At 41.4% G+C, this 11,303-nt stretch overlaps 1 protein-coding gene across 3 annotated transcripts in view; it reads right to left on the reverse strand.

Moving 5' to 3' along the window:
• Nucleotides 1–3,676, reverse strand: part of C14H8orf76 (chromosome 14 C8orf76 homolog) — a 32,158-nt gene extending 28,482 nt beyond the window's left edge. The window contains exon 1 of one of the 3 annotated variants that reach the window (XM_070382433.1): nt 2,858–3,676. In XM_070382433.1, coding sequence (XP_070238534.1) covers nt 2,858–2,974 — 117 coding nt within the window. In that variant the 5' untranslated portion in view covers nt 2,975–3,676. The remainder of the gene's footprint in view (nt 1–2,857) is intronic. The other 2 variants (XM_070382434.1, XM_005891972.3) reach the window with 2 other exon arrangements.
• Nucleotides 3,677–11,303: the final 7,627 nt, after the last annotated feature.

The raw sequence follows: 11,303 nt of genomic DNA on the forward strand, positions 1-11,303 counted from the left end.
GGGATCGTCCCGACCTAAGGATTGAACCCACATCTTGTGTCTCCTGTACTGGGAGTTGGGTTCTTTACCATTAACACCACCTGGGAAGTCCTTTCCATCCCAGACTCAGGAGCAATTTCCCACATATAACTGATTAAACCTCAGAAAAGACATACTTCTCCAGGATAAAACTCAGGAAAACATCTGACAAAGAAGAATGACAAGTTTTTTGTTTTGTTTTTGCTGTGCTGGGTCTTCATTGCAGCAGGCAGGCTCAGCAGTTGCAGCCGGCAGGCTTGGTTGCCCTACAGCACGTGGGATCTTAGTTTCCAGACCAGGGCTCGAACTCGCGTCCTTTGCATTGCAAGGCAGATTCTTAACCACTGGATCACCAGAGAAGTCCCAAGAATGACAATTTTAATGGTGACTCAGTTTTTATGAAAATTATCACCAGTAATAAATATACCAATAATATGATACCTCAACTAAACAAGTGTTAAAGTATTTAGTTTCCATAGCATTTCCAATTTGGGGTTTAGGGCCTGGGAACCTACATTTAACTAGCACAGTTTACAGTGGTTCTTTAGACTGAGATATGTTTTCCCGCAGAGAATTTCTCAGGGTGGATGGAACAACTCTTTACAGAGATAACACAGGAAAGAACTGCTATTACAGTGCTATTAGGAAAGTGTAAAAGCAAAAAGTAGAATCTAAGCAAAGACAAGAAAAGAAATTAAGGCTGAAAGGAGGCTTCCATGCAATCAAATGTCAATGTACTGTAGGAGAAAAGTTTCAGGAAAAGTCCATCTGGAATATTTTATTCACTTTTCTACTGCTTTAAACCCTATGGATAAAAAGAAAAGTGAAACAGATTTTTTTTATTATTATTGCATTAAGAATGTTAAGATGAGAAAACAGGGATGATGAAAAGCATACCGTGTGCCAGTTTTCCAGCTCCTAAGAAGTATCTCATCCTCTCTTTTACTCACAGTAAAACACAATGTAGTCAAATGAAGTCTGTCCCCAGTTAAATGTTATTATTAATTCAAAAGTAACTGCATTTGTGATAGTTCCACCATGGTGTCAAACTTTCTCGGTTCTATTTCTAAGAGAGATGCCCGGGTATCACGGCCATCCTGTTATCTTAGTAATATAGTTCCCTCCTTAGCCTGATCCCCCACAGTGGAGAAAGCTAGCAACCACTGCTTTTCTGTCCTCCCTGAAGCACTGTGTAACCTAATAACAGTCTATATACTGAACTCATAATTTTGTTTTGCACTTTACTACTCCCCAGTTCCCAACTTCTTGAACAACAGCTGCATTACTGCAAACCTCCATCCAACAGTCGAAATTCTACCGGGAAATGATGAGGCAAAATTGGCTTTCAAATGCAAGAACTCAGAAGAGAAAGGCTTCAAATACTCCATTCTGATAAGAAAAAGAGGGAAAAGCTGTGAACAAGGGTGAAAACTAAGACGTGACGTGCTGGTAAGACAAATACCTGGTTCCACACCAAGCAGTAAGAGAAAACAAATCTATCTCACACTCCTAGTTTTACACTTGGGAAAACCAACAGGACTTGAATGAAGCCTGAATTCATTTCTTGAATGAGGCCTGAATGGTAACTCTCTGAATTTATGAGAGTTACCATTTGCCAAATAAATAAATTCTAAAGACAAGTGATTTGGGGGATTTTACTTTATAAGTAAAAGCACATCACACCTGGCAAAGTATTATCTCATTCCACTCTCACAATAACCCTGTGAGCCAACAAACATTATTTTATTTTTTTCTCAAATGATGAGTAAGGAACTGACACTCTGAAAGTCAATTTACTGACTCTTAAAGTCAATGCTGAAATCCAAGTGTCCTATCTCACAACTGTGGCTTTTTAATGTGGTACCACAGGACTTCAAAAGTCCATTTCCCAGTTTTAGTCTACAGGATCAAGTAGGTCACTCTGAAAGACTGCACGTGGCAAGGAGAAAATGTAAATGAAATAAAACAAAAATACAATCCAATCCAGGTATTTCAGAGTGCCTGACATCTGTACGTACAGGGGTTTTAAGGAAAAATGAGACAATATATGCCCAGTGCCTGGAATACTATTTGATAAAAAGGAACTATTATTGGTGAGATGAGATTTACAGACTAGAAAAAATCCAAGGTAATACTCTACTTACGCAAAGTATTCAGAGTTCCTACTATGAACAAAAACTGGTAGGCAGTGTGGAGGACATAAGGTGAGGCACGCACCATCCTGTGATCATTCAGCATTCTGGGTCTAAGAGCTTTACGAGATACTGACAACTTCGTTAATAGACAAAAATAATGTGGTTCGAAGCGGGAGTTAGAAAAGACTTTATGGAGGAGGCGGCATTTAAGGTGGACCTTGAGAAATGGAGATAATTGAACGATTTTGACCACCTGAGCGGGGTTAACGTGGGCAAGGGGAACTCAGTGAACAAGAACAGGCCCGGTTCGGAAAGCAGACAACACTGAGGTCTGAAAAGTGGGCGGTGGCTGAATTTCTGCGGGCCCTGACTCTACGGCTGCAGAAGCAGCGAAGGTCCATGGTAGCTAATACAGATTACTGAGTAGGGGCGTGAGGCCAGCGAGGCGCGGTGAGACCGGCCGAACGCCAGGTGTGACGTGATGGCCGACTGCGCGGGGATTCCCTCCGGGGCAGAGGATGTCGGACTCAGCAGGTGCGGCTCGTAGGTGGAGGGATGGCAGGGAGGCCCAAGTGAGCTTAGGGCGGCCAGAGGGTCTGGGTTCGGGGGACAGGCTACGCGGGCGTAGGACGTCTGAAGCGCTGTCGGGCCGGGACCACCAGGCCCGGAGGCTGCGGTGAGGCCGACAGGCCCCGCTCTCTCACCTGAGGCTCGCAGCGTTTGGCGCGGTACGACTCGGGTGGTCCAGGGCGCCGTTCCCGCCTCTCCTCGAACACCGAGTCCTCAAACTCGCCGCCGAGCAGCCAGCATCCCGTTTCCATTGCGCGCCCCACACCGGCGCATCGAGGAGGCGGTACCTAGAGCGGAAGGGGCCGGCAAGATCCGGCGCGCGGCATGCTGGGACTTGTAGTCTTAGGGCAGAGGCCAGACCGGGACTTGCCCCATGGTAAGTTTCAAGTTGTTGAGCTGAGATTTTATTTAATTCACAAGGGGAGGACAGAACTTGACTTCTTCGTTTCTGGAGATGGACAGAGCGATCCTTACGTGCACTCATCAAAAAGCACTGGCCTCAGGGTAGCTGTTCAAAACCAGTTTTTCACTGTTGACAGTATTCCTGGCACTGTTCTAAGACTTTTTTTTTTTCATTTTACTGTAACTTTTCTAACAACTTTTCAAAGACACAATGATTCTCATTTTTCAAATGAAAAATTGGGGCCTTAGAAAGGTTAAGTAATTTGCTCAGGATCAACTATTATGTGGCTGCTGCTGCTGCTAAGTCGTTTCAGTCGTGTCCAACTCTGTGCGACCCCATAGACGGCCTCCCATCAGGCTCCCCCATCCCTGGGATTCTCCAGGCAAGAACACTGGAGTGGGTTGCCATTTCCTTCTCCAATGCATGAAAGTGAAAGTGAAGTCGCTCAGTCGTGTCCGACTCTCACCAACCCCATGGACTGCAGCCTACCAGGCTCCTCCATCCATGGGATTTTCCAGGCAAGAGTACTGGAGTGGGGTGCCATTGCCTTCTCCAATTATGTGGCTAAAAGCTGGGAAATAAAGAATTGAGTCAATAATGTCTGTGTGTCTTCATGTAAGAGCCACACCAATTATAAAGATTGGGGTATAGTAATTCAGAAAAGCTATGACAAACCTAGACAGTGTATTAAAAAGCAGAGACATTGCCAAGAAAGGTCTGTATAGTCAAAGCTATGATGTTTCCAGTAGTCGTGTATGAATGTGAGAGTTGGACCATAAAGAAGGCTGAGCATCAAAGAACTGATGCTTTTGAATTGGAGAAGACTCTTGAGAGTCCCTTGGACTGCAAGGAGATCAAACCAGTCAATCCTAAAAATCAATCCTAAATATTCACTGGAAGGACTGATGCTGAAGCTGAAACTCCAATACTTTGGTCACCTGATGTGAAGAGCTGACTCATTAGAAAAGACCCTGATGCTGGGTAAAATTGAATGCAGGAGGAGAAGGGGACGACAGAGGATGAGATGGTTAGATGGCGTCATCTACTCAAATGGACCTGAGTTTGAGCAAGCTTCAGGAGATGGTGACGGACAGAGACGCCTGTGTGTTGCAGTCCATGGGGATCGCAAAGAGTCAGATATGACTGAGCGACTGAACAGTAATACAGTAATTGAAGGGCTTGTAAAACAGGGGACATGGAGATTTATTCTGGGGACTCAATCAGGGAGCATTAATTCTTCCCAGAAAAACACTAGATCCCAGAACTCTAAACACAACATTTACTAGAATTCTTATTCTTTCAAGATGTTCCTTGAGACAAAAACGTACAAATTGTTGACAAAATATGGGGCCAGTATTTCACAGCATAGTATTATGGCACCATATTACATAGCAGGTCATAGACATGGAGGTTTTCTCTTCCAGGGTTCTTTTCTCAACCCAAATTTCTTCTCCATACATTAACTCTAGGAGAACCGAATCCACTCCCCAGTTTTTCAAAATCCATCTCTCTGTTGATGATTCCCCAAATCTAGAACCAGCTCCTGTATCTCCACCAGAATAGCCTACAGACATTAACCACTGATGAATTCATTCATGTAAGGACCCTTATGGAAAAGTCCTAGTTAGGAAAATTTTAGAAATTATAGAAAAGGAAGGGAAAAAGGTATCCATAATATTATCACCCAGAAGCAATGGAGTCTAAAGAAGGAAGAGCTAGTTGCCCTAATTCTAAAATGCTCTGTCCTAACAAAGACAGTACAGCATATTGTCAAAGGCCCTCAAGCACCAGATTTGTCTGGATTCATGATCCTGGTTCAGTTATTTGCTGGCTGTGTAACCTGATCTGTGAAGTGGGCATTGATTAAAATAGTGCATGTAAGGTGCCTGTCTGATAGCAACTGAGTAATGTATGTTTATTCAAAATTCCTGTCCCAGGTGCAAAGAGCAAAGGAGGCAGGGAGTTTTGTTTGTTTGTTTGTTTTGTTTTTTTCATCTTTCCCTTTTTTAGGGGTGCTTGGTTTTTGGAACTTCTACTCTCCCCTGTTCTGAGATGCCTCCAGTCTAGCCTCTTCCTGGCCCTACAACTAACTGAGGTAGATATTTTGCTGAAATGATCAGGAAGTCATGGAAGGGGAGTTTATGGGTAAAAGAGAGTTCTTTGCCTTTTGAACTCAGGCTCCCTGAGCTAAGGGGTTTCCAGCCTTTTTACCACTAAGAACCATCTTAGTTATTTTCCTCCAAAGTAGTGCAGGATTTGCATATGCAGTAAAACTGCATATGCTAACTAACGATTGCTTCATTTTCCTTTAAAAAAATTTGAATCCAAGTCCTCTGTAACAGCTAATTCAAGCTCTGCCCTGCCTGAGCCTATTAGCATTGCCTCACTGCGTGTTAGGATTCTATGAAAGCAAAGAAGTAACTGCCAAGGACCCTGGGAAGCTTGAGGAAAGACTAAACGTGATTGATATTAAGTCATTGACAATTGAAAACAGCTCAAAGATTGCTATCATCATTGAGGACCCAGGGTCTGGTACCCCAAGTTGTAAACCACCACCTCAATTGATAGACCCTGGAATAATATTTTAAAAGAGCAGAGTAAGGCTTTCCTGGTGGTCGAGTGGTTAAGAATTTGCCTGCCAATACAGGGGACACAGGTTCGATTCCTGGTCTGGGAAGATCCCACATGCCACAGAGCAACTAAGCCTGTGCGTCACAACTACTGAAGCCCATGCTCTAGAGCTTGTGCTCCACAAGAAGAGAAGCCACCACAATGAGAAGCCCGTGCACTGCAACAAAAAGTAGCCTAGGCTCACCACAACTAGGGAAAGGCCCAGTGCAGCAGCGAAGACCCAGTGCAGTCAAAAACAAATTTCAAAATACATCTTTTTAAAAAAGAGAGAGGAAAGCAAACCAGTAAAAGAGTGCTCTGTAACTGTTAAACACACCTCATACACCTAGGAAGTGCCAGGTGTTAGGGAGTGCCTATGACAGACACTCTGATGGCAGGAAAGGGGACAATGTGACTTTAGTTTGCACTTATCTAGCACCCAGGAAATAATATTCGTAACAGCCTTTGCCAAAGTTAGTCTTCTTTTTTCTTTCTTCGGCCATGCCGAGTGGCATTCAGGATCTTAGTTCCCCAACCAGGGATAGAACCCATGCCCCCTATAGTGGAAGCACAGAGTCTTACCCACTAGACAGTCAGGAAAGTCTCTGAAAATTTTTATAGGAGGTACAGTCACTGATTCAACTAAAATTTATTGAGTACCTACTATAAGCAAGGACTGTTTTGAATGGAGGATACAGTGATAAGACAGGTGAAATTCTTGCTGTCATGGAACTTCAGTTCTAGTGAGTAGATAGATAATGAACAAGTAAGTAAATGAAAGAGGTAGCTTTAGACCATGGTAAGTGCTACAAAGAAAATTTGGGGGATGATGTATAAGGGACTCCTTCAGGTAGCCAGGTAGTCAAAGAAGGTGCCTCTGAAGAGCTGAGCCAGGAATGAAGAGAAGGAGTTGGCCAAGAGGACATCTGGAGCAAGAGCATCTGAAAAACTGCAAGGCAAGAATGAGGAGCGGAAAGTGAGCCACAGTCCTGAGGCCAAGCGGGCTCGCAAGAGAGCTTGGTGTGTGGCCTGAGACAGGAGAGTGAAGCAGGTAGCAAATCGTGTGCTCCTTACACATTTACTGAATGAACAAGTGATCTAATGACCCCAGATTTCAAGTACTGTATCTTACTAGCTTCTTGGCTGTATTTCTTCTGTTTGCTGTGTCTGGTGCCCATGATGTCACATTATTTTCCCATCACCCCTGTGGTTGTCATATGGTCTGACTCTGTAGCTGAATTTTGGCCTCTTTCCTCTTTTCCTCTACAAAACTCAATTTCATGCCCTTTTATTCAGGTCAGCAACTCTTGAGCCAACTGAAATTTTCTCAGGGCTTGTGAAGTGTACTGTCTCTTGCTGAGATCATTTCATTCCAGTGTCACAGGCTGTTGTCCCAAAGACAAACACTGCCTGCCAACACTAGCTATGTGCACAACTAGCCGGCATTGCTTTTTTCTCTCCTGGCTCCCAGACTCACAACTTTCAGTTCAATTTGATGAACATTTACTGAACAACAATTTTGTGAGGACACTGGTTAGGCACTAGAGGCAGTGGTTAAGAGTGAGAGCTCTGGAGACAGTTTGGCATCTCTAACACTTACTAGGTGTGTGAATCTGAACCTGTGTGAGGCTCACTTTCCTCATCTGCACTGTGGGGGTAATAATAGTGTCACCTTCATGCATCAGAAGATGAGATGGTGGGATGGCATCACCGACTCGATGAACATGAGTTTGAGCAAACTCCAGGAGATAGTAAAGGACAGGGAAGCCTGGTGTGCGGCAGTCCATGGGGTTACAAAGAGTCAGACAGGACTTAGCTGTTGAACAACTTCATGCATCATCCATGGGGATTCAGATACATCATGTAACTCTCTCACTCTAGTGCTTGACATAGTGTTCAGCAAATGTTAGCTTTAAAAAAAGTTTTTTTAATGTTTTCTGCCTTCAAAGTGCTGTAAGCTAATGAAACAGATGTACATACAGAGTCAACCAAGACCTGTTGGGTGGACACAGGGGAAACAGTTAGTACTGACTGGAGCAGGAAAGGAATGAAGGAGGCCTTTGAGGGGAGGCAACAACTGTGGTGGTGACATCAGAAGGAGAAATCAGAGAGAAGGAGTAACATTCATATAAGCCTGGCAATGCAGGAGATACAAGTTCAATCCCTGGGTCAGGAAGATACCTTGGAGAAGGAAACGGCAATCCACTCCAGTATTCTTGCCTGGGAAATCCCATGGACAGAAGAGCCTGGTGGGCTACAGTCCATGGGGTCGCAAAGAGTTGTACACGACTTAGTGACTAAATAACATTATTTCAGTCAAAGCAGCTGTGTACCTACTGTGTAAAAAAATGCAATTAATGAACAAAAGACTGAATATAAGATTGAAAGTAATGAACCCCTTAAGAGAAATATAAAGTGCAAAGGAAGTCTGAAAGAAAGAGAGCTTAATTCCATTAAGGTACTTTGTATCTAAAGATCATCTTTTCATGGTGCTGGATTAACTGGACATCCACATGTTAAAAAAAAAAGAAACTAGATACAGACCTTATGCCCTTCACAAAAAGTAACTCAAAGTGGACCATAAATGCAAAATGTAAAATGCATTTTATAAAACTCCTAGAAAATAACCTCGGGAAAACTGAGATGATCTTTATTATGACAAAGACTTTTTAGATAAAACACCAAAGGCACTATCCATGAAAGAAATAATGGGTAAACTAGACTTCATTAAATTTAAAAACTTCTGCTCTGCAAGAGACAGTTTCAAAAGGATGATAAGAGAAGACAAGCCATGGCTCAGCTGAAAATATTTACAAAAGGCAAATCTGATAAAGGAGTGTTATCTAACATATAGAAATAACCCTTAAAACTCAGTAAGAAAACAAACAACCTGATTTTAAAAATAGGTCAAAGGCCCTTGGTAACAACCTACAGAGGTGGACTGGGGAGGGAGGTGGGAGGGATGTTCAAGTGGGAACGGACATGGGTAAATCTTGGCTGATTCAACTTGATGTTTGGTAGAAACCAATGCAATACTGTAAAGCAATTAACCTCTAATTAAAAATAAATAAATTTTAAAAATAGGTAAAAGACCTTAACAGAAACTTCTCCAGAAAAGATATACAGATGGCAAAAAAGCATATGAAAAGATGTTCAACACTAGTATGTAGTCAAGGAAATGTAAATTAAAACAACAGTGAGATCCCACTACACACCTATTAGAATGGCCCAAATCTAGAATACTGACAATAGCAAATGCTTGTGAGAATATGGAGCAACTGGAAGTCTCATTCACTGCTGGTAGGAATGTAAAATGGTATAACCACTTTGGAGGATAATTTGGCAGTATCTTCCAGAACTAAGCATACTTTTATCATATGACATAAAGAAATCACAAGAAGAGATACACCAAGACCAATATATTTTATGAATATAAATGTAATAACCCACAACAAAATACTAGCAAATGGGAGACAACAGAATATTAAAAGTATGACACACCATAACCAAGTGGGATTTATCCTAGAAATGTAAGAGTGGCTCAACAAAAGAAAATTAAACAATGTAATACATCACGTTAATGGAATGAAGGGTAAAAATAAGATCATTTCAACTGATGCAGAGAAGGCATTTGGCAAAAGCCAAACTCTTTCATGATAAAACTGCTTAGAAAACTTGGAATAGAACCTCCTTAACACGATAAAGGGCATTTAATAAAAGCCCACAGAAACATCACATTTGATGTGAGACTGAAAGCTTTCTCTTATGATCAACAAGACAAGCCTCTGTCACCACTGCTATTCAACCCAGTACTAGAAGTTCTAACCAGAACCATTAGACAAGAAAAAGAGTAATAGGCATTCAAACTGGAAAGGAGTAGAGCTACATCTATTTATGGATAACATGATGCTACATATAGAAAATTCTAAAGAATCCACATGAAAGTTACTAGGGCTAGTAAACAAATTTAGCAAAGCTTCAGGTTAAAAGATCAACGAACAAAAATTTTGTGTGCTTCTATACAGCAGCAATGAACAATCTAAAAAAGAAATTAAGAAAGCAAGTCCAGTAATAGTAACATCTTGAAAGAATAAAATACCTATAAATAAAAGCAACCAAGGAGGTGAAAGTAAGACTTGGTTGCATTTATTTATAGGTATTTTACTCTTTTATAAAATAAAAACTACAAAACATTGCTCGGAATGAGCAAAAAAAAAAAAAAGAGAAAAATAAATTGGACTTCACCAAAATTAAAATTGTGTGTGCATCATAAATAAAGTGAAAAGACAACCCACAGAAGGGAATACAGTCAATTCTCATTACTCACAGTAGTTGTGTTTTATAAAGTCACCACAGATACTGAACATTGCTTCTAGGGTTAAGATCCTGGGATCTTCTGGTCATAAGTTTCATCAATCAATCAATACATATGCCTAGTTTTATGTGTTTTTGCTTGTGTGTGTATGTGTGTGCGCTCAGTTGTGTCATCTCTCTGTGGCCCCATGGACTGTAGGCCGCTAGGCTCCTCTGCCCGGGGAATTTTCCAGGCAAGAATACTGGAGTAGGCTGCCATTTCCTACTCTAGGGGATCTTCCCAACCCAGGGATTGACCTCGCTCCTCTTCTGTCTCTTGCATTGGCAAGCGGATCCTTTACCACTTGTGCCACCTGAGAAACCTGTTTGTGCTTAAAGACACCTTATTTAATATATATTGATATATATTGGTTATTCATTAATGTTAAAGACACCTTATTTTAATATATATATATATATATATAGGTTATTAAAGTTCAACAGCATATTCCTTGTGTCTGGATGAGGCTTATCTAACACACATTTTTCTCCACAAGGCATGTCACAACTTTTCTTGCATTCGGTAATGCTGGAAAACACTTTGGCAATACACTTGGGGGTCATTTTAAACAGTGAAGTTACCAAACAAGAAACACAAAATATTTTAAAAGTGGCACTAAACAGATTACAAAAAGGATGGTTCTTTACAGTCTGACAGCTAAAATAAGAGGCAAAGCAGTCCCTTTTTTGACCTCAGCTCAGAACATACACATGGGACAAATCAAATTTTTTGCTACTATGTACAAGCACATGAATGAGCACAAAATTGCCATGAATAGATTCGGGGGTTACGATTACATTTTAATGAGTAGTCAAATTTGCACATACAGAATCTGTGAATGAAAAGTGGCTGTATTTACGAATTGTGTATCTGATAAGAGTATAACATCCAGAATATATAAAAAGCTCCTAAAATTCAACAACAGGCAGCCCAATTAAAAACTTAGCCAAGGACTCAAATAGACATTTTTCCAAAGAAGATATACAAATGATCAATGACCACATAAAAGATGCTCAGTATCATTAGTCATTAGAGAGATGCATATCAAAACCACAGTGAGGTATCACTTCACACCTACTGAGATGGTGCTAACGATAAACACTGAAAATAAAAGGTGTTGGTGAGGATACTGAGAAATCAGAGCCCTGTACACTGCTGCTGGGATGTAAAATGGCCACAAACAACTGTACAAAATACTCTGATGGCTTCTCAA

The sequence above is a fragment of the Bos mutus genome, chromosome 14, assembly GCF_027580195.1.
Source record: "Bos mutus isolate GX-2022 chromosome 14, NWIPB_WYAK_1.1, whole genome shotgun sequence".
Taxonomy (NCBI): Eukaryota; Metazoa; Chordata; class Mammalia; order Artiodactyla; family Bovidae; genus Bos; species Bos mutus.